The sequence below is a fragment of the Chrysoperla carnea genome, chromosome 3, assembly GCF_905475395.1.
Source record: "Chrysoperla carnea chromosome 3, inChrCarn1.1, whole genome shotgun sequence".
Lineage (NCBI taxonomy): Eukaryota > Metazoa > Arthropoda > Insecta > Neuroptera > Chrysopidae > Chrysoperla > Chrysoperla carnea.
This window is the reverse complement of record NC_058339.1, coordinates 9,480,555-9,504,618: the sequence shown is the minus strand read 5'-3', so window position 1 is coordinate 9,504,618 and position 24,064 is coordinate 9,480,555. Positions and strand designations below refer to the sequence as shown.

Genomic DNA, 24,064 nt, shown 5'->3' with positions numbered 1-24,064 from the left:
TATTTACGTTGAGTATTATTAGTGTATACTGACTGTATAGTAACAAAAAAAATATTAATTACCAATTATGTTTTTAATTAATATTAAATATAATACATAACAATACATAGAAAACATATTTTTTGTGATAATCATCATTTTAATTTATTATTAATTGAAATCATGATTTATTGATGAATTACTAAAGGGCGCTATAATAAATTTTTGAAAAATGACCTCATTTGTCAGCGACAGTTCTTTAATTTTCAAAAACAAACAGCTAGACCAGAATTATTCTTATTATGAATACAAATTCAAAAAATATCATAAATACTACATAAAAAGTGCTACTTTTTCATACTTTTAACAGCCCCCTTTCCTCGCCGTTTCCGAGGAAAAAATTTGTCAATTTCAAAACTTCAATTGCTTATTGGGATCTGACATATGGGCGGGGCTAAAAAAACATAGCTGACATAAAGTGACAAATTTTAAAAATAACATAGCAATACATAAACTTTGTGCAATTTTTCAAGAAGAGAATGGTTAATATTAATGAAATTTGTTGTTGGGGACAAACAAAACCGAGTAATCGTAATTTTACTGAATATGGAAGACTTTTGAAAGCAGGTCATGTGATTAAATGTGGAAAAATCAAATCGAGGGTGATGAGGATGTGCTCAGAACTTGCAAAAAGTAATAAACTCCAAACTTTTCAATGCTCAACACTAAAGCTGTAACTTGAAATTAGTTTCATGCCTCCTTTTGTCAGATCCCAATAACTAGAGAGCGGATTAAGATGTTTACTCAAGATAATGGAACTGATCGTTATCAAAGTAATTTTTATAACATTAGTCTTATTTCTATTAGAATATCTTATTATTAAAGGTCTTTCTACGTTTACAAAACCAATTAATCAGTTAAAAGATAAAATTTCAATAAAACATGATTTTAATTTTAATAATCAATCTACAAATTATACCAAATGAATAAAATACAAGTTTTGATGTTCAATGTAAAATATTTTTTTATACAAAAACTAAAAATTATCAATTTACTTCTTATGAAAAAATGTGAAGCTGAATTTAAACAACCAACATTTGAAAAAAAAAACAATATTTAAAATTTTTATTCTTTAAAAAATTAATTGAATATTGACAATGATTCTTGTTAAATTTTTAATTAAAATTCAATAGCTTTAATTTAAGGAATTAATTAATATAATCGAATGAGGCTATACAAATTGGTACAATAACTTTTAGTTTCTCTAGAAAAATTTATAAGCAAATATATTCAAGTGTTTTAACAGTTTTGAAGACAGTATAACGTTTAAAGGATATTTTTATAATTTAAAAATTTTTTAAAAATCGTCCGTAAAGGATCCAATTTTGTGAACGTAAAAAAGTAAGATTAAGTAAGGCATCAGTGCTTGCTCAATTTAATTGAATTGGTGTAATACGAAAAAAATCTACGATTATCCTTAAAAATATATGCCCTAGTAATGAAATAACTATGGAGACTAGAGAAGGAGACTGAACTCAAGCGTGAAAATTAACAAAATTTATCAACTTAATCGTAGAACTTATAGTTACTTTTTCTACCACTAGCGTCGCTAGTTTTCTTTTTGCACCGAAGTAAATAGACCATAGTAAATAGGAGTGAGGTAAGCAAGTAACCAATTTTATTTTGAATTGAATAAATATAACCCGAAAGAAAGAAATACTTCATAAATGCGTCATATTTTTATAATCAAAATCGCGCTTTATACTCTCTCCACTATCCCGATACAAAGGAACACTACTGACATCATTATTTGCGACAGTTATATTTTGACACAAAGTTCAGGTTCTTTCGCTAGTCTCCATGGAAATAACGACGAGCATATGCCCAAAGGCAAAGATGATGAACTTGAAACAGATCGATGCAAAATTATAAAAATATCTTACAAAACACATACGTTTAAGTAAGAAATTTTTTTACAAGTTCAGCAATAAGATACTTAATTCAAGAAAATTAGTATAATCAAAAATGCTTTCGGTACTTAAACTACTATATTTCATAGAGCTAACAAAAAAATAGAGCTCTAGCATATATATATTTATGTGTGTTTATACAGAAAACTATATTTAAACATTACTTAAATTGTTTGTGTCAAGTATGATCTGATTTAGAAAAACCCTTTGTACCCATAATGCATTTTTGGAAACTATATAGTGAAGAGTTGCGTTTGTATTGGCTTATTTTGTTGCTTGAATCTCTGTGTCCATAAAAACAGATATATCAAGTAATCAATACGTAAACTTAAATTGTTCAAAAAAATCTAGACTTGTATGATTTTAGTATTAAATATTTAAACTACTTTAAATTATATTTTTAAAAAGGCATAATTCATGAAGTAACCATCAGTTACGAACAAATAACTTCTTTTGTAAATATATTTGATTTTAGCTCTGGCAAAACTTGTTATGATAAATAATTACTAAGCAAAAGAAAATTTGGGGTGTTTTTTTAATGATAGAAAAAATTTAAAGGATAACAATTCATTTAAATACGTAAATAATGCAGTATATAGTAGTAATCGATGCCAGTATATTTTAATGGGAGCTGGCGGGAAATGTACTGAATCTACTCAACAAAATCATATTCTTAAGAATTTTCGATTAACTTTACTCCCATAAATTGGGATAGAACATTTATAAAAACTAAAAAATTTTATATTTTGGACAATTCTAAGCATTTTTTCATGCTTAACATTTTTTACCTAACCTCGCTGTTTTTGAAATATAAGCATTTGAAAAACAAAGCGGATTTTCGCCGAAAGCTTACAGAAAGTTTACTAGATTGAGAAGTTAAAGGAGAATTAATATTCTTAGAGGGTTCAATGGACATACCGAGGGGTACATATAAGAGTAACTTCCCCCCGCCCCTAGAACTAACCATACCTATATATTTTGTTGGCTGAGTATGTGTTATATCAAATTCTGATAAATTTATGAATTTTTTAGACCAAAAATGCCTTTTTTGACCCCTCTCCCCGTTTTGAGCCAAAAGCTGTCCATAGAGGACCCTTTCGTTATTTTACAAGGTCTAAAATGTTTCAAATGGGCATTAATTGAACTAAGAGACTAAATATACTAAGAATGATAAAACCAAGGTAGAATAAAGAAAATTTTTCGAATAAATGTCATTTCATTTTCTTTTAACTATTAAGAAGCACTCCGAAAAACAATCTGCCAGAACTATTAATCAATTTTGTAAAAAATATCATTGTAAAAAATGTTATGGAAAATATTGAAATCAACGAACTATCATCTACAAATTTTTCAACGATTTTTACTTAAAAAATGGTAAATGATTTTCAATTATTATTCAATTATTACATATCCTTTTTGAAAAAAGACATTTCAAAAATTATAGTTTTTTTATACAAATTTAGTTACTTGAAAAGTATTCAACACAATTTGTGCAAAATTAGAAAACTTAATCATAAATTGTTAGAATTTTTGTTTTTATGATTGCTTTTTTCAAGTTTAATTTAATGCCAAATGTTCTTAAATACTCTTTCATGATAATACGAGATGATTATAGTTAATATAGTAATCCATTTACAGTATTCCGTGAAGCTCAATTATGATGGCTACTATCTAAAAGAAAAACCTTGCAAAAATTTATTCTAGTTCATATTAAAAGAGAAATTCCATAAAATTTCATTTCTCTTTTATAAAAGTAGCTAAAAGTTTCAAACAAAAATTTTTAAAAACTTGTACATATAATTTTTATTAGATAAAACAATTATTATTTTTATGAAATTTGGGATTTGATCAATAAAATATACTGATTGGACAAAAAACCACGCAATAAATAAAACTTTTTTCATTTATATTTTATAATTTTTATTAATGTAAGCAATAATTTTTTGCCAATCAGTTATAATTTAGCTGTCAATTATTATGAAAAATATATTCCTAATTAATTTAAAAAAATGTGTATAAAAATATTTGTACGATAATTTCGATTCAATCCCAAATTTAAAAAATCAACTAAATTAATTATTACAAAAAATATTGTGGTCGGATGATATATAATTTCAAAAGTATTTTTGAAATTATTTTAAATAAATGTGACGAGAAGATTAAACATACACAAAAATTTCAATAAATTATTTTATTATTTTATTGCTTAAATTTAGGTGGATTTTAAAAAATATGTAGAGTTCGTTCAAAACCAAAGTGGTATCGAACAGGAGAGAGTATAGATATGAGTATCATACATTCTCTCTTGCTCGGTGCCACATTGGTTAGAATGAACTCTATGATTTCAAACTTTTTAGGGTTCAGTACCTAATTTACTGATTTTATTTACATGTCTATGAAGGGTTTGAAGCCTAAATAAGTCAAAATTAATTACGAATAATATCAACATTTTTGGGTAACACATCTTCTTAATTAGAATAGGGTGCGGAATCTTTGGAATTAAAAATATGGCCGGAATTTCTTATGTTATTACTTAGTAGTTGTTTAGAATGGAAGCCTAACTAGAATAGAACATATTATATAAATATATTTATTTTTCTTATTCTTTCATTACTTCCAAAAACTATTTGTACCATTTGTTACATTTGAATCACTTTCTGTTTGTGTATCAATAATAATTTTTGCATATTCGATGTGTACGACCCTATGAGTTTCAGCTGTACATAAAAATATATTTTCATTTTTATAGCAATATTTAAGCAATATACAAATCCACTTAAACTTTTACTTTTTTGAATTATCCAAAAATAAAAAGACGAAGTAAGCAAAAATGTTTTTGTTTAAATTAACGACTGACGAATCTACAAAAAAAATAGGATTTTAATACGAAGGCTAAAATGCAGTGGTCTTTGCTTTTAAAATAGTAATTTCCCAGCAAAGCGGATGGGTATCATGCTATAGTATTGCATAAAACAAAATTTGCTGTTTTTTTAATTAGGTATTAGTTATATCATTTATGTAATATACATTGCATATAGTATTTTAACAAATCTTATTGTATGAAGTTACTAAATTTGCCACCTATGACGATAGCTCTGTTTTGCTCACAACGGTGTTGAATCCTTGTCTTGGTTCAAAACGTTTTGTAATTATTTGGATGTAAATCTGGTTTTAATCCCGAAATAACTTTAATAATACATACGTTGTCATGTGGCCGGCTCTATTTTCAAAATATCGTAAAACGAACGTTAAATTAAATTCTCGTATGATGATTGAAGCCTAGCTCGTAAATTTTACAGTCAATGAAAGATTTTCATTTCACAAAATACTTTACTTACTTACTTCGTCTTAAATCAACCCTTGATTACATAAATAGCAACACTCGGAATAAATACTTTTGTGTAATCTCGAGTTATAATTTCTTTTGTTTTTGGTTTTTTAAACAATGATAAACTCGAATAAAAACTTAATAAAATTCGAATTAATTTTATACATATTGTACAAATGCATTAGATGTGTTTTTGATTTATTTTCATTTTTAATATTTGTCAGCGATATATTGATTGAAGTATTCATTTATACAAAAATATTATTAACATTTAAAACAACAAAATGGGAATTAATCAAACAAATATTAAAAAAAAAAAAAAGGAAACTGATTGTTGTAAATTTTAATACATATAAAAAAAATATAAATGGCTGTTGCACTCTTTCTTAAATAAATAATTCCTTGTCTTCTTTCAGCGGTGCCTTCTCGTTAAGAAACAAAACATTAAAAAAAATATATCTACATTTTCTGACCCATTATTGTAAAATATTATCACAAGAATATTTACACGATGTTTAATGAACGTTTTCTTAAATAGCCCAGGAAAATAAAGGTTTTTTGCTTAAAAAATCCAAGTGAAGTTTTTTCACCTAGATTTTCTTTATTCGGATGCAAGAAATGACCTATAAAAAGTATATTGCAAAATCATGTACTCTAATAGATATTATTCAAGGTCAAATGTCGCGAAAATCGGATTTTTTCAAATATATCGTAAAGTATTTAGTTCAGGGGAGTTTTAATTATTATAAAATTTGTACGTGAGTTAGTCTACAAAAAAAGTTGCTGAGTTTGATAATGGGCATCATGTTCTGACATCAGTTAGAACCTAGTTTCTTTAATCGCTAATTTAGATCCTTAACGGTATGAGATAGAATAATATACTTTAAAGTAGAAAGTTGATTCTCATAAAAAACTAACATTATTGCATTTAATTCAGCCAAATATTTTGAGAACTATTACTCCTACGGATATTTTGTACAGAACCTTATTTTATGTAAAATTAACTAACGAACAAATTCTATAATAGCTAAAACTGCTATAAACTTAATCGTTTACAAGATATTTGAAAAAAATCTATTTTCTTAACCTTTGACCTTGAATAATTTTTTTAGCGTACATAATTTTGAAATAAACTTTTCATAGGTCATTTTTTGCATCCAAATAAAGATAATACCGTTGAAAAAACTTTACTTGGATTTTTTAAGCAGAACACCTGGTTTAATTGTCTTATTTTTATGGGCTAAATGAACGTTTTCTTAAAATCATTAAAAAAAAAAAAAATCGATTCATATATAAAAAAGCACAATATTATTATTAATTATCATGTTTTTGTTTATTATATAATAATAGAAATTTCGAATTAATTCGTATATAAAAGAAAAATAAAAAAAAAAAAAACGTCTAGAATTAAAAATGTATAAAAAAGAACCATATAAAGTATAATATTAATGACGAAATATTTCGATATTTTAAAATTGAGATTAAATAATTAATAAATTATAATATTGATTATATATATACTAATGATGAACATGATTGATTATATTCGATGGAGGCATATAAACATATGTACAGGATGGTGCAGAAAAATATGGGCTGGTTTTTCGTTTTTGAATTCTATACAGATCAAAACAAAAATGTAGAGTAACGAAATCTAAAATTCCATTTTATTTCGCATTTGTGAATTTTCAATATAATATGTTCAGTTATTATTTTGAAAATTTTAAAATAAGGGCTGTATATACAGAATGTTATATAACTGACTGAAGAACGCTTCACTTCTTGAATAAGCTTATAAAGACGAGCAAAAAAGCTCTTGATCAAATTTCGATCTGATACCTAATTTTTAAGTTAAATAAATTAGAATTAAAGATTTTGCCATTTCATAATTTTGCTTTGTTCCAATATTGAATCTAAAAAGGATTATTCTAGCCTATCTTTTTTATGGGTCCTGTATCTAATGAATGCCTGTATGTTTCTCATTAAAAAATCAAAAAAAACTCATCTGTGACCTCTGTAAATGAATCAATAGCGCAAATATAAATTATTATTGAATGGAAATTAAATATTTATTATCTCCTTTTCTTAGTTCGGATTATTAAAAGTTTATAGCTAATAGATTTTTTCTATTAACAGTTATATTTTTAAGGTCATTTCAAAAGAAAACTTGTTTCCTTTATATACTACGGAATCGTTTCTTTTTTATCATATAAGTAACGAAAGTTTTAAATGTTTCAAACAAAAGTTGTTTATCTTTTTATAAGGAACATTTTTTACCTGTAAACTTCTGTTCTATTTCTAAGGGTTTACAAGATGGGTCCTACGGACAACAGACCAATTGACCTATATATGTTGCTCATTTATGAACTCAACTGCACTTTTTACGTCCTAAGCACGCCATAAAAATTTCAGCTTGGTATCACTTTTTGAGTTATCGTTTTGACAGAAAACTTGGGACTATACTTATATATACCTTGATATATTTCATATATACATACTTAGCCAAGCGGGTGGGAAACTGCTAGTTTTAAAATACAGCAGTTGTAATAAACAGACAAATTTACAGGTATTCAAGAAAGAAAGTGTGTTATCTTTTTCTAAATGACACTATAGTTGGGTAAATGCGCAAATGAAAGTTTATTTGAAAAAATTTTAAAACTACCAGAATGAATTAGCCATTTGCTTCACGCCGAATTTATTGAACGAATTAGTTTGAACCGAATTGTATCGAATTAGGATTCATATGCTAAAATTCACCACAAAATCTTATTAATTAAATGATTTTCTCTCAATATCACTAAAAATTTTAAGAATATTGAACAAATTAAGTTAGAAATCAAAAATTTAATGAAATATCAGACAGTTTATTTATGCAGATTATTAATAACTCTTCCTACGTACAACTTTAACAGATATTTTGTAAAACAGGTCTATATATTGATTAAATTTATATATTAGATACGATATACCCATCTATATTTAAAAAGTTATTGAATTAGAAAATATTTCATTTAAGTTCAAACTAATATTAATATACTTATAAGGACTATACTAATCGTTGGCATGGAGATACTCCATTCGAGTGTTATAGAATTCTCCCCTCAATATCGCACTTTGTTGCATTCGATTCGTTTATCTACAATTCATGTTTAGTATGTCATTAGTTTAGTTGTTAATCGTTTCATTGATAACTTTATATTCATTAAAAATGTCTTGGTTCGAAAAATCTGATATATATTCACGAACATCTTCGCGAACAAGTAGTGCATCAACAGATACATCTTCAAGAGCGGACAATGAAGAATTAAATTTAACATTATATGGTGAATCAGTGCCGTTACGAAGAACCCGTACAATAATACATCGTGCTAAAGGTCGAACATTACGAACATTAAGTCTTGTACCTGGTACGGGAGGTGGTGCAGCAAAACTTTTAGCAGAAAACACAACACTTGACTTAGGATTCACTCTGCGCACTGAAGAAATTGATAGTTTTACAAATCCATACAAACCAATTGGAGAAACAAGTTCATCAAATCGTACTTCAACGTACTTTAGTCGTAGAGAATCAGATTCAAGTGATATTGTTGAATCGGAACAAAGTGATGCATGTACTTCGAAAGAGTGTAGTTCAATTGAATCATCCCCAGCGATGACACCTATGGATAATCCTGAAAATAATCTAACCCGTAGTTCAACATGTAATAGTTGGACAACAGATGAATATAGTGTGAAAAGTGATCATGGTAGTACATCAAAAAATTTGGAAGATTATGATTCAAGTGGTGAATGGAATAATTTTTGGAAAAAGTACAATAATACGTTAAATTTAAAATCAGTTTGTACCGATATTATACCGTCATTACCTATTGACGATCCAAGGAGTTGTGTAAGTTCTCGTAGATCAAGTTATTTAGATAGTTCTAGCCAAAAGAAAGTTGCAGAAAAAAAATCACCACAACTTCAAAAAGTAATTATGTCGACAGCAGATGCAATAGAAGCAGCATCATGTGCTCGACGCTTATCTGAAATTTTATCAAGTGCAATTAGACGATCATCGTTGCCGTGTACAAATAAAGATGCTAACGAACGTAATTTATTAAAATTAACAAAAAATATAGAACAATCAATTCCACAGCCACCGCCGTTACCATTAAATGAAAAAATTATACGAAGTAAAAGTGAACCAGAATTATCAAATGTTACAAATATTACATCGGAAGAATTACAAAATAAGAAATTGTCATTAAAACCATTATTAAATGAAGATTGTGTTGAAGTAGAAATTCAATCAACTGATCCATTAAATATTGCTGAGATTTTGAAAAAAGTTTTAAATCAAAGAAGGGATATTATAATGCCACAAGAGGATTCGCCGTCTGGATGCCAATCACATCGATCTGATTGGTCTTCGTTTGATGACAAATGAAGCCTACACTTTAAAGGAAACTTACAGAAATATAAGAACAAATTTAATTTATTTTGAAAAAACAAAAAATAATTCTGTAATATTTTGGGAAAATAAAAAGTTTTTAACAACATGTTTTGTTTTCATTGTAATTCTCAAACATTCTAACATACATATAGGAAATTACACTTAAACAACTGACCGAGTTTACTGTTGAAATACCCTGTAAAAACAGTGTTGATTATCGGTGCTCTTATGTACGGTTTTTGAAAAGTTTCAAAATGTATGTTTGTACGGTTTAAAAGATGGATCCTACGGAACCATGACTTAATTGATATATGTTCATCGTTTTCGAACTCAAACTTACTTTTTACGGCCCTGAGCACATTATGTTCATTTCATCCCAGTATTTCTCTTCGATTTTTGCTGTGGTTGATAGATGCGTACATATACACTTATTTCCCATGACCGGGCACCCGTAAACAATAAAATTTATTGTTTCTTAATTAAAATAATTACACATTACATTGATAACACAGGTCTGCAAACAAAATTTTTTTGTCAGCTGCATGAGATATTTTTACTAAATTATATATTTTAGAATGCGCTGATTTCAGTAGTGATGGCCATTTTTTTTCTATCACGTAAGGTTTTTTTAAAAATTCAAACACAAAAAATTGGTAAAAGCACTCGTTTATTAAAAATTATACAGTAGCCTGCAAGCAGAGTGACATCCCATCTTCCGTGGTACCGTCTCTCGATATCGCGGACATCCTGATGAAACCGCTCCCCCTGTTCTTCACTGTAAGCTCCCAGGTTTTCAGGAAAATATTCTATGTGGGAGTGTGAAAAATGGACCTTCAGGCTTATCTTACAGCCTTAAGCTTCGTATGCTGCTAGTTGAACAATGGTTTTGTAGTCAGAACTCTTAGTTTTTCCCAAAAACTTTCGCACTTCATCTTTGAACAATACCCAAGCTCCTTTTTCCTTCTCAATCATACTTTCCACAAAGAGGGTGTCAGTTAAAAGCCTTTTTATGTCGGGGCCAGTGAAAACTCCCTCTTCAACTTTGCTTCTGACAGCTACGGGAATTTTGTACATAGATATTTAAAACAGTTCTCCATCCTTTTGCAGTGATTTTACAAATTGTTTCATCAACCCCAATTTGATATGGAGAGCTGGCAACAAAACTTTTTCTGGCTGCACCAAAGTAAAGTAGTATTCATAAAATTTTTCTCCCCAGGTTTTAAAGTTTCTCGGGGTGGCCAATCACTTTTAGTCCAGTGCCGTTTTCTGGCTCTACTAACCCATAATCATAAGCATGGGTATTTTGTATAGCCTGCCTGCTGTCCCAAAAGCATCGTGAGTATTTTGAAGTCCCCACAAACCATTCATTGATGGTCCTGATATTTGATTCTTTCTAGCATAATGGCCAAATTGTTATAGTTAGTTTTCTTCCATATGCACAGAATAATATGAAAACCTATGTGATATTTATGAAAACCTATATGATAGAATGTTTTGAATAGTTTTCCTATTTTTGGGAGGTCTAAATCTATAAGAAAATGTAAAAAAATCCTATGCAGTTTTTTGATCGCAGACCTATGTAATTATAGTAATAAGCATCAGATATCCGTATCATAAAAATCAGCTTTGGTAGCTATAGAAACACCATTTTCTTATAACATCGTTGTCGGTCTAGTTTATTTATATTTTATAGGTCTGTGTTTACAGGTGACATGGTTACTTAGTAATAAAATTGAGTAGTTGGCATTGATAAGATAGTCATTTGACTGCTAAACTAAAACCAATAGAAACAGAGCAAAATATTATATTGAAATTGAAGTATAACTTTTAGTGACGCCGGTAAAATATTTTGAAGCAAATATTTTATTGAGTGATACAAGAAGGTAAGAACATATATGTTTATGTTTGTAATAATGATGAATTATATATTTTTCTGAGTTAAAATTTGTATAAAAATACTTGCATACAAAAATGTATTGATCTTTTTTTAGTTTTGAAATAACATGGCAAATCGACGCCACGGTAGCGGTAATCGAACATATTCTCATAGTCCAATGACTGTTAGCCCTTGGCAAGGTGGTTTACCACCGAATATGGGGCCACAACTTGGAGTTTCACAGTTATCCGATTCACAAGCTCAATTAGCACTGGCTATAACTAGCCTGTTAAGATCTAATAATCCCTTACCATCAATGCAGCAACCCCCTTCACTTCTTAACTTACCTCAAGTTAACAATCCTGGAATTTCCGATTACAGACAACAAAGTTATGGCCGATCGAATCGGCCTATTGATAGGCGCAGCAGATATAGTGATTCAAAGGTAGTGTTTCTTTTTTGCTTCCCATTATTAATATATTAACTTGTCTTCACCTTTTTTCATTTCAAAACTTATTTAAAAAAAAGTTCAAATTCGTAGATCAAGCAATTTATTTTGGCGATTTTCGCCTCCTATTTTACTTTTCATTAGAGCTACGGTCGCAGAGATGATTCTCGTCGAAATGATTCACGTAAATCCAGTAGTGGCACAAATTATCGTACCACTGTTACTGATAAATCATCCATCAAAAAAACCAAAGATGACGAATCGAAAAATAAAAATGATTCTAAAACCGAGAGGTAAATATTCAAGAATTCATTCAATTTGTTTTTTATATGTTTATTTTAATTCTTAGTTCTGGTTTTCTCTCTCTTAATTTCTCACAAAATTTGTCAGTTTTCTAAAATTGTCCTGAATTTTCTGTATTATTTTAATACTTCTTTTCTAAGTTAACACAAGTTTTGTTAACAATTTTTTTTAAGCATTGATAGGCTTTAATGTTTTCCAAATAAAATTATGCACAATCGTCACTAAAACATTTCACTAAAACCTTGAAATCTTTGAAACAATTAGTTGAGGAAATAAGACTTTGGAGGTCGTAATTTAAAAGTACATCTTTTTCTTCAACCCTAAACAAACAGATTGCGCCCGGGGTCCATAAAAATCGAAGCTGTACTTTAAAATTCCGAGCTTTTGGTCATTTTTCAGTTTTAATACCTCGATTAAATATAAAAATTTTAATTAAAAACTATTTTAAATAGCTCGGATGCCGAGAATATTGAAAAAAATGACGTTAATCGAGATGATGCTGAAAATGAAGAAGAAAATTCGAATAATAAAACTGAAAAGAAAGAAGTGAAGTCCAAAGATGGTAAATACAGTGGAATACCAGTTCATTTCTTGAAATGTATTCCATGTGATAAAAGTATGTGGGATGGAGAATCTTTTGAAAAACATTTACGTGGTCGAGCACATAGTTTAGTTTTTGAAAGTTTGGAAGATAGTTATAAAATTCAAGCTGATATGTTACGACAAAGTATACGTTTAGGTGAAGAACGTAAAGCAATTGAATTGAATCGTATGAGACGATTAGGCAAACAAGTTGATATGCGTAAAGGAATTCACTGTAATATGTGCGATTATAATTTTTATGGAAGAGAAGCGGTACATCGAAAATCAGATGGACATCAAAAGTTGAAGCAGTTCTTACATCCGCGTTGTAAACGTTGTCGATTAGAGTTTCCTACTCGTATTGAATGGGAAGAACATCGATTAACACCGGAACATTTATTAAAACTTTTAAATAGTCGAGAAAATATAGGTAAGTTACGTTTTTTTTAAACGATGCCACTATTACTACCCGCTCCGAACATTCGTGTCTTTAATTTATTCGTGGATCACAGGATAGACGCCACCTCAGAGTGTAAAAAATTATTTAAAATACATTATAATTTTGAGATATTTAAACGCAGTTTCTTAGCGCTCTCTGTTGATGATGTATAAGTACGTGATCTGTAAATTGGTTACAGTTCAATGTATAATTTACACTTTAAAAAAATGAATTTACAACACAGAATTTACACTCGTTATTATTAAGTTTTCTAATAAAAAGCCATAGAATAGTATAATTTAATGAAATACCATATTAAATGTAAGTAATTAATATCATACAGTATGTCAACAAATTTGACAAGCCCGTACTTTGATGTCACGTCCGTATAAAAATTTGAATTTCCGTTTTAGAAATTTTTAAATGCTCTCACTGAATTTGTACTTTTATTAATTAATTTTAAGTAATTAAAAAGATATTAATTACTAAAATAATGGTTTAGTTGAAATGTCCAGTCATTAAAGTTACGGAAAAAAAATATTTGAACAAAATTTAAATTTCATGAATATTCCCTATTGCTTTATGAATCTGATTTATTTATAAATATTTTTTCTTTTATTTAGAATCAATGGGTTATGAAATTGATGAATCAGAAGATTGTTTATTAAATACAAACGGTGGCGAAGATGAAAAAGAAAGCGCTGAGGAAGGTGAAAATATAATTTTTGATGTAAACGATGGAACAGATTTCATAGACAATTTTGAAAATCGTTTACCACAATTAAAAAAGAATCGAACGATAGGTGCAAGTTTTATATCCGAAGTAACTGGTAGCTTCTGTAAATTATGTAATCGATTTTTCTTAACCAAAGAGACTTCTGAATTACACACAAAGTCAATATGTCATTATGAAAAATACATTCAGTTATTAAAGAAAAAACATCAAGAAAAGAAGAAAGAGGAAGAGAGTTTAGAAAATTTAATATCTGAAGAATCAAAGACTGAAGAAAATGTTAAACGTGAAGTCGATGACGATACACATGATGATAATGAGGGTAATTGGAAACGTAGAAAAACTACATCAGATAGTGAAGAAAATATTGAAGATACAAAATCTACTACGAAAACCGAAAACTTGTATGATCCAATGGAAGCAGACGAAGAATATCAAAATAAACAAAATGAAACTACTGAAAAATTGACAACAAAAGAAGTGGAAATAAAACAAGAAAAATTATCGACTCCTGTTAAAAGTGGTGCAACAATTGCAGAAATAGTTGTTGAAGATTTAAAAGATAGTGAAAAAAGCGAAGATAAAGAATCGTCACCTGTAGCTGTAGAAATAAAAACTGAGACTCAAACACCAAAACCAAAAACACGACCTCGTATTGGTCCCTTATCAAAAACTAGAGGAAATCGTTCTCAATAATTTACATGAGTTTATTTTTTTATTAGTTATAAAGGAATATCTATTTTCATTTAGTCTTTGGAGAGTTTTCGCACTTATCGTTTAAAATAACTGTTTCCGTTGAAATAAATAAAATGACGTAGGATTTTCTGTTTTAATGAACAGGCAGGTTTCCTTAAATTTATTTAATTGTAAATAACATTATTTTTTGACCTCTCTTACTTGACATTTGCATTTATTGAGCCTTTTGCTGAATTGTTTATTTAACCTACAATTTATTGACGTCTAATAGCCCAATCATCTTAAGATTTCAACTCGGAATCTAACGGGATAAACTGAATACTTGTACAATCTTTATTTTGATTGTATAAATTTAGTCTCAAAATTCACATATGGTCACGTATCAGCGTCTTTAGATACTCAAAGTGAAAGTAGTAAGTACTATACAACCTTTATAATAAATATAAATACGATTGAAGGGCCATTTATATGACTTTAGAGACCACATTTATACAAGCTATCAAAATAAAGGTTTTTACAAATATTAAAACTTAGATTCCGACGTTGATCTTTTTTTCTTTGACAAAGATAAGTGGTTACCACGTTTTCTGCTCGAAATAACGAATTGCGAAAACTCCGTATTTAGTCAAATTTCTCAAAATATATACCTATGATTTAAATTTCAAATTTATTGTTTATAAATTGTTTATATACATTCTTATTTGCATTTAACAAATTTTCATTATAAATAAATAAATTAGATTATTTTTTTGACGAATTTTATTTTATTATTACTGTAGGAAGTAACATTTAAGGGCAGAGAAAAGGAAAACCATCTTCGGGTTACAAAAAGAGTCAAAAAACGGTAAATTAAAATGGCACTGGTATACTGGAATACACTTTAAATAAATAAGTGGATAAACAAATTTTAAAAAATTCATTGAGTTGAAAAAATTTCATTCGTGTCTAGAACTCGAATAGCCTAATTGGTAGGGCGCTTGACATGAATCCAAGAAGTCCGGGTTCGAGTCCTGGTTCGAGTGTATTTTTTTCAATTCTCTTTAATTAAGATTACTAGACAAGATATTTGTCAATATTTAGTTTACGAATGTGTATATATCGTGTGCATGATTAAATGTAAACAACAACAATAAGTAAGAAAGTAATAGGAATAAGACAAAGATCAAAACAAGTAGTTAGAGAAGGATAGAAAAGTTCATATCAAAAACAAAGTAATAAGACTTAGTTATATTATTGGATTTTATTTATTTATAACTTTCATTGATTTTATATATTCACTTTTTGTGTTACCAAAATGATAATAATTCACGACAGAACATCTCAGCTGTGGCTTAATATTTTAAGTTGTGTTAAGAACCCTGAATTTATTTGAATACAAGGTCTTTTACTTTTTACTAATTCGAAAGCATTTTCAAATGTATAATTTAATTCAATGATCAAAAATCCGATAATAATTGATGGTGATCGAGAACAACCTGCATTACAATGTACCAATATATTTTCTTTTTCATCCAAACATCTTTTAATGAATGATAAACAATTTAATTTTAAAATATCAATTAGATTTGTTTCTGGTAAATCTAGACATTCAACAAATTTATAACAATAATTTGAATATTTACAAAATGGTTCTATACCAATACTTAAGATATTTTTAATATTATATTTTTCAAGGACACTTAATTCACAGCAATCTTGTGATCCTACATACAGATTTTGTATAATTAAAGCAGGAATTTGATCAGGTTTTGTATCAATTACAAATCCTGAAACTTTCGTCTGTGGTACAATTTCGAATTCTCCATTTTCAACGTATCTAGTTCCATCAGCTTGAGTTACTGTAGTTGTTGTATGTTTTAAAGTTCGTTTAGAATCTTTCAATTGTGCTAAAAAGCTCATAATGTAATAGGGAATATTCATGTATTTTTTTTCCAGAGTTAAACTGAAAAGCAAATCAAAAAGAGTACAAATAAACATATAATTATTTTAAACTAATCAAATTTCTTTTACGAAAAGAATTAATTAAATTTAATCACTATGCCAAACTTTATTGTTCCAATTTATTGTTGTGAAGTGATTCAGGTCGATATTCTACTTTACATAAATACAATCCATGAGGCGGAGCTGGCACTGCACGTGTATCCCAACTATGTTTTGATGGAATTTGTAACATAAATTTTACATCCCTGTAAGTTAATTTGCCCTGACCAACCGATAAAAGAACTCCTACCATTCGTCGAATCTAAAATAAAATTGGAAATCAAAGTTCTCATTTAACAAAAATTAATAATAATAATAATGGGGTTTAACCTCCGTTTCTCTGGCATATACGCCTATAACAGAGGCCACCCACATCATTATTTGTTAGTCTTTATTTATTTTAACTTCATACATATTTACAATTACATTTTGATGTGGGTGGATTCGGTTACTACGTTCTTATCCAAGCGACGACAATGTGATCAATTCTGCACTCCTATTAATTATAATTGTTCACACTGCTGCTGCCTGGATTCGAACCCGCAACCTAAGTCTAGATAGACGAACGGTCAGAGTCTAACGCCTTAAACTGCTCGGCCATTTAGGCTCTAACTTAACAAAAATTATGTAAGTGCCATAAGGAGCATAGTAGGTGGAGGGGACAGCTAAATCTACTGCATTGCTGTTATAAAATTTGCAATAAATCATGCATTTTATTTAAAAAATGACTAATTTTCAATTGTTTACATCTAAATGGTATAGTAAATTTCACTAGAAATCGTTAAATTTAGAAACGAATTGCATAAATAATATTTTTTAAATGTAAATTAATATAATTTTCAATGTAAAACATATATACAATTCATAGACTTATATGTCCATCCATACACGAATATTAATAAAGTAGTGTGTCATTCCTATGGTAACTCTCTGAAATAAAACTCATGCACGGAGCGAATAATTACATACCTGTTTATGTAAAAAAGATCTTGCTGTACATACAAAATCCCAATATGTATATTTGGTATAATCTTGAATGCTCCCCGGTTGGAATTCTGTTGCACTTTGTATAATATGCGAATTTCCCGGTAGAATTTCAAAAGAATCAATATTTTTTCGAGTTATTTTATCATGAGATTTTGATGTTTCCATAAACGTACGAAAATCGTGTTTACCCACAAACAGGGAAGCTGCTTCTTTTATATGGTTTATATCCAGAGGAGTTCTGAAAATAACAATTTATCAATGTACTTCGAAATAAATCGAATAATTGTAGATGCTTACGTAACAAAATGGCATCTTCGTCGCTCTTCAACAGGTGTAAATGCTATTAAAGGAGATAATGAACTTGTCGATTGTGTAACAGCTATTCGATAAAAATATGTTCGTTTAATAGCATCGTGTCGTGCATGAAATCGATTGTTAACAGGAACAACATTCAATATTCGAATATCAAGGTGACATCGATTGAAATAACTATTCAGTGTTGAAAGAATTAAAATACTATCGAATGGTTTTCCTGATTTCGATTCTAAATCAACATGGCAGGTGGAATGTAACGCGTGCACTCCAGTATCTGTTCTGCATAAAAAGAATTTCACAATCATTTATTTTTCGATACTTATTGATTGTTTTAAAATTAAATTTACCGACTAGATAAGACAACAAATGGTTTATTTAGTGGCCTCAGCCGTCTTAATCCTATTTCTAAATTTCCTTGTATTGTTTCTCGATCTAATTGATCGGGGAATGCTTTGGGCACTTGTTTCTGTGCTCCCCTAAAATTTTATTTAAAAAATTAACTAAATAATTGATGCTTTGGTAAAATGCTTTTTTACTTAATAAGTTTTAAACCTAAATTGTGTTCCTAAATACGACATATGAATTAAATATCTGTTCATATTTTTTGCTATAACATAACCCAACTATTTTGACAAACAATGTAAGCAGCACATTCCAGTAAATAATAAGTTTGCTACAGTCAGGTTTATTGATCAAAACAAGTCAAACTTTTAAGTTATAATTGATTTTGACTTTTATTAATATATTATATGTCATGTAATGTGTAAATTGAATTGAGAGAATTCAGTTTCGTTATTACTGCTCGGTGACGAATAAATCGAGCCCATAGACTTACAAGTAATGTACTAGTCTATTACTCTTTTTTTTTTTAGGTTGCATTATTCTATGCTACTCTAGTACTACTACAGAATAGCTGGTTGCATATTTAGGATCCAGTCAGATGCCAGATATGCCGAGCTATAAGCGCCCGTGGCTGAATTTACTGTGCCTCACTGGCGTTGTGTACGTTGTATTACCAAAAACTTATGCAATTTGCTTATTGATGTTCTCCACGTGTATGAGATAAATTCATATGAGATGGCTGTGTCGAGCTTTTAATACCAGTTGCAGATATTATGCCAAATGTGAAGCTCTTGAAAAGCAAGCTGATTACAAGAACGACAAAGTTGAAAATATACAAGACTTTGGTTCGACCAGTAATAACCTATGGGAGTGAAAGCTGGACACCCACGGTAGAAGATCAGGAAAGGATAAGAAGGTTCGAACGGAAAATAATCAGAAGAATCTATGGGGCGGTACAAATCAATGAGACAGAATGGTGTATCCGGAACAACAGGGAGATATTAGAAAACCTGGACGGTGAAGATATTGTTGAGTTCATCAAATCCCAAAGACTCCGTTGGTTTGGGCACGTCCAGAGAATGGGAGACGCCAGGATGCTAAGAAGATACTTAACGCCAAGATCTATGCTACCAGGAAGAGAGGAAGACCAAGGCTCAGATGGATGGACCAGGTGCTGGATGATTTGAGGACAATGCGAGTCATTGGATGGGGAATCAAGACCCAGGACCGCAACATCTGGAGGTGGATCTGGAGGAGGGCAAGGCCCACTTCGGGCTGTAGCGCCTCTTGTTGTCGTTGTTATTGTTGTTGCAGATATCATGCCTTATCTATTGTATTTCACCAGTCAAAGGGGATATAATTCTCCGAAATTAATGTAATTCCGGAGAAACTTTTTCGAGTTGGCTGCTTCGCCAACATATGGATCGTTATCTATAGACTTACTTGGCGCTTTCCTCAAAATTTCGTCCACTTGCCTTCAATCGCAAGGGGCTTTATGAAGCTTGTTTTCGATATATCTCGATGCAGAGTTGCAGACATATCGAAAAAGTAAGTGATATTAGAAAGCTCGAAGCATGTGTCTTCCGGAAGTGGATAAAATTATCTATAAATTTGGAATATCTGTCTATAGTTATAATAGTAATGAGTGTTTTTTTCCTTTGAATGATATTATATACACGTATATTAAACACTGATAGATCATTTGAAATTAGCGCACAACAGCCCGCTTTTAAGACAACTTAGCGATCCCAGCGCTTCACTTATTTTGTCCATATTTTGAGGACAATATTTTCTATAGCGATCGTTTTCCTTCTTTATAACCTCCATGAAACAAACAATGCAAGCAGAACACTCCATGTAAACTGTATACAAGCGTGTATTTACTATTATGCAATGTTTATTTACCAAAAACAAGTTGAAAATTTTGAGTAATAATTGATTTTTATTTATAATTAGCAAGGTTTAATAACATTTTTTTATCAAAATAAAGTAAATAATATTTAATAATACATTCAGCAGCACTTTATTTAGTTCCCCACTATTCGATGCACGACGAAAATAGACGAAGTAATGTTTAGATTTAATTTTGAATGGCATTTAGTTTGACTTTGCTCGTTGCATGGGGTGCATGTAACATAATAAGTACTGTAATGTGTATATCATGTGCTTGTGATTCTTTAATCACGAATCTTTCTCATTAATATTTTGATTTCCACAGTTTTTTCTGAGTATTATTGAATTTCTCATTAGTATTTTGATTCTTCAATTTATCTTAAAATAATTAATTGATTGTACCCTAACTTAATTAATAAAATAAAGTGTAATTTAATGTTAAAAAACTTTGACAGACAATGAATAATTATGATAAACATTACTTAGACTCATTAATATGTGAGATGATACCTTAATTATAATAAGTGTGTTTAAATTTCTTTAATAATTAAGATAGTTTTGTTAAGTGTGTGATTGTTGTGAATTACGGGAGGATTGTCACCCAATTATTGGGTTTGTGTACATTTACTTTTGGTGTTTGTTATTTTTTGTATACATGCTTGGGGTATTAAAACGCCGTTGGAAGCCTAAAAGGTAAATTTGTGCCTTAATTAGGGCAAAATTAATTTTTTTAAGTTTCTAATTATAATAAAAATATTACAGACTGTGATTTTTGAGTGAAATTATTAATTTAATGAGTGAAATATTATATTAATTATTTCAAATTAAAATTTTGCAGTAAGATAATTTTAAAATAAATTAGAATTATTGATTTATATGTAAAAGTTAACAAAAACGAATGTCAACTCGAGTGTTTTGACATGACATGTTTCAAAATAACGAAGTACAGCTGATATAGAATCTTCTAGATAGGAATAGGAAGTGTGTGTTACTACCTGATCCTTTGAACAATCGAAGTATGTAGTTTGTTTTCTGTGTCATGAAATTAATTGACATGAAATAATTTTCAAAATATTCGAAGAGGAATGCCATGAAGATGTTTTAATTACTAGTACAATTACGTTGGAATTGAAAGAGATTGATTAATTCAATTAATTTTTCGAAATGGGAAATCTTCTATAGTGTGTTTCAAAAATGTGGTTTTTTTTGTCAAATTTTGCCATGAGAATTTATCTGGGTTATAAAGGATTCCTTCTTGAGAACAACCTGTAACTTGAAGTCGAGACCCCTCCGGGTGAGAGTTGCTATTTTAAGCAGAAAGAGCTATAGAATTCTGTCGAGGCGCCACACGGAAATCTCACAGCTTCTCAGTCGGACGCCTCGTAGATTTCTGCAGATGCTAATAACATGTATGGGGGGTTCATCGTCCTCTATACAGGGATAGGCCCTACAAGTGGGATCATAGATTACCATGTTACGAAGATAGTAGTTCTATCGACAGTGCCCTATCAAGAGTCCCTCCACTCTTCTTAACTGTATTCTAGGGAGCCTCAGGCCTTGCTGTAATTATACACAGCTTGGCTTGTCGACCAAACCAAAAGACCCTGCAAAAAGTCCCATTAATAAAGATGATCTTGTCGTAGCCATTTCTTCATTGGGTAAATTATGGAACATCTTGCTATGGAAATTACAGACTTAGGTGAAAAGGACGTTTGCAATGATTCATATTGTATCAACGAGTCCGTTGCTTCAATTTCTTTAACGTCCAGGTGTCCTGGAATCCAGGACAATTAGTTCCTTGAACCATTCATATAGACTATCCTCGATTGAAATCTTGATGCCTGAATATGGTGGGAGATATGTGCCCCACTGCAACCTTTCGTGTTACAGATCTGGCCATCTTTCTACATGGCAAGAAAAATCGATTCCTTTATTCATGGGGAAAAGCTTTTCCAACAAATTGATTTGATAAACTCAGATTTGATATACTTAGTTTTAGAATGGATTTTTTTTGTCATTGAAAATGTTTCACCAAGACCACTATAGTTGAAGCTACTTGCAAATTTTCAACTTCCTATCTTTTATAGTTTTGGAGAAAATGGACTCAAAAGTTTTCTGTTGGTTTACAGGACTTAATTGATCTATGTTGCTCAGTTACGAACTCAACCTCCCTTGTTTTGTCCTGAGGACGCTATAAAAATTTCCGCTTGATATCTCTTTGCGTTTTTGAGTTATATTTCTGACAGACAAACGGACAAACGGACAGACAATCCGAAATGGATTAATTCGATGATTTTATGAACACCTATACCAAAAATTTGTTCGTAGTATGAATATTTTTAAGCGTTACTTGGGTCGAAAATTAGTATACCTTGATATATATTTCATATATTATAAAGTATACAGGGTATAAATATATGCATACTTAACATAAATAGTAATAAGTGTAATAATTATGTATTAATTATTATAATATTTATGTAAGAATTATAATGAATACATTATTATTTATATAAAATACATTATGAATATTACGATGAAGCGATGCGATGCGATACGACAACATAAAAAGTTCATTCAACTGTTTAAAAAAAAAAATACCAATTTTATCTCTTTATTCAATTTGTTTGTAAGTATTAGAGGAAAAAAAGAATTGCATTTTTAGAAAATATTATAAATAAATAGAAATATTATGAATTAGTACTTAACAGCTAGGGCCAATTAATAACCTAGGGAAAGGATGGTGAACCAATGGCACGCAACAAAATATTTGGAGCACGCCACCGATGACAAAGTTTACTATAAAGTACATATTACGAACGAACGCAAGTGATTGTGAGCTAGATAGTTTGTTGACGCATAGCATAATAGTAAATTTCGTTGACAAAATTATAATACGGGAACTCTATGGCCTCATTAAATATTTCCTTTGAAAAAATGGCACGTTGATCCATAAAGGTTTGCCACTCCTGACCCAGAAGAAACTGTAAAAATTGAAGGGTCACTTTCTTTACACTTTTAATTGTTTGGTTTTTATTTCCGTAATTTAAGAATCATCATCATTTGTAAGAACAAGATTCTATATTTGGCTCTGATACCGAGGATGCAACCCGAGTCCTACAGTTTAGACTGTATAGGGACAAGACCAATTCCTATACAACAGATTTATTTTGGACTTATACTAGTTCAAACTGTTATAAACTTTGGGTTAAACGAAAGCAAAAAAAAAAAAAAAATGAAAACTGCAAATCAAAACAATAATTTTGGTCAACGAACCCTGGGAGAGGGTCCCCACTCCGTGATATTACATTGTGTGTGAGAGAAGTATCTAAAAATGCACTATTACATTAAAATGAGACATTTCTACCTTCGGTAGGGGCCGGGAGGGGTAGCAGTGAGGCGATTAACCTATATTAATTAAGAAATGATACCAATAATAGTTATATATTACTTTAATCGGCTGTATCTCGGTTATTATTGAGTCTAGAAATTCGTTTTACCCATCACAAATTTTACTACATCATCTCTACAACCTTGTAACAAACTATAGAATAGAAAATGTGCTTAATTAACGAGATATACGCGAAAAACTGAAAGAAGTACGAAAATTTTAGATTTTTGGCCTCCCCTCAAGTTTGCACAGGGTCTTCGAGGTCGAAAATTTAAGATAGACATCCAAGAGTATCCGCAGATAACCTGTAAAAATTTCATTAACTTCGGAATACTTTCCAGGTAAAAGCATATATCTACTGGAATAT

The 24,064-nt window shown here is 29.8% G+C and overlaps 4 protein-coding genes across 6 annotated transcripts in view; 2 read left to right on the top strand and 2 right to left on the bottom strand.

The window, feature by feature from the left end:
- Positions 1–11,501: 11,501 nt before the first annotated feature.
- LOC123295736 (zinc finger protein on ecdysone puffs-like) lies at positions 11,502–15,425 on the top strand. The gene is made up of 5 exons (XM_044877178.1): positions 11,502–11,595; positions 11,704–12,033; positions 12,181–12,329; positions 12,792–13,351; positions 13,984–15,425. Exons 2-5 carry the CDS (start codon positions 11,716–11,718, stop codon positions 14,787–14,789), a joined length of 1,833 nt encoding a protein of 610 aa, XP_044733113.1. The 5' UTR covers positions 11,502–11,595; positions 11,704–11,715; the 3' UTR covers positions 14,790–15,425.
- A 679-nt stretch (positions 15,426–16,104) lies between these two features.
- On the bottom strand, positions 16,105–16,766 carry LOC123295749 (dual specificity protein phosphatase 19). Its single transcript, XM_044877194.1, has one exon. It carries the CDS (start codon positions 16,764–16,766, stop codon positions 16,110–16,112), a length of 657 nt encoding a protein of 218 aa, XP_044733129.1. The 3' UTR covers positions 16,105–16,109.
- Positions 16,666–18,866, bottom strand: LOC123295743 (tRNA pseudouridine synthase-like 1). 2 transcript variants are annotated; one of them, XM_044877187.1, is made up of 6 exons: positions 18,624–18,866; positions 18,419–18,547; positions 18,054–18,350; positions 17,739–17,994; positions 16,826–17,031; positions 16,666–16,731 (listed from the first exon to the last, which is right to left on the bottom strand). In XM_044877187.1, the coding sequence occupies exons 1-5, from the start codon at positions 18,668–18,670 to the stop codon at positions 16,837–16,839; spliced, it is 924 nt and encodes a 307-aa protein (XP_044733122.1). In that variant the 5' UTR covers positions 18,671–18,866; the 3' UTR covers positions 16,666–16,731; positions 16,826–16,836. The 2 variants fall into 2 exon arrangements, with proteins under 2 accessions (XP_044733122.1, XP_044733121.1); XM_044877186.1 differs by lacking the exon at positions 16,666–16,731 and having other exon boundaries at positions 16,819–17,031.
- A 2,006-nt stretch (positions 18,867–20,872) lies between these two features.
- The window catches only part of LOC123295728, a 512,151-nt gene continuing 508,959 nt past the window's right edge, over positions 20,873–24,064 (top strand). For both annotated transcript variants that reach the window (XM_044877164.1, XM_044877165.1), the window contains exon 1: positions 20,873–20,999. In XM_044877164.1, the coding sequence (XP_044733099.1) occupies positions 20,962–20,999 (38 nt within the window). In that variant the 5' untranslated portion in view covers positions 20,873–20,961. The remainder of the gene's footprint in view (positions 21,000–24,064) is intronic.

Coding starts and splice junctions, on each gene's coding strand:
- LOC123295736 (XM_044877178.1), top strand. CDS start 11,716: ATGGCAAATCGACGCCACGGTAGCGGTAATCGAACATATTCTCATAGT. Junction 12,034..12,180: donor GCAGATATAGTGATTCAAAG/GTAGTGTTTCTT, acceptor ACTTTTCATTAG/AGCTACGGTCGCAGAGATGA. Junction 13,352..13,983: donor AAATAGTCGAGAAAATATAG/GTAAGTTACGTT, acceptor TCTTTTATTTAG/AATCAATGGGTTATGAAATT.
- LOC123295749 (XM_044877194.1), bottom strand. CDS start 16,766: ATGTTTATTTGTACTCTTTTTGATTTGCTTTTCAGTTTAACTCTGGAA.
- LOC123295743 (XM_044877187.1), bottom strand. CDS start 18,670: ATGAACAGATATTTAATTCATATGTCGTATTTAGGAACACAATTTAG. Junction 18,548..18,623: donor TATTTAGGAACACAATTTAG/GTTTAAAACTTA, acceptor ATAAAATTTTAG/GGGAGCACAGAAACAAGTGC. Junction 17,995..18,053: donor CGAAGATGCCATTTTGTTAC/GTAAGCATCTAC, acceptor TGTTATTTTCAG/AACTCCTCTGGATATAAACC.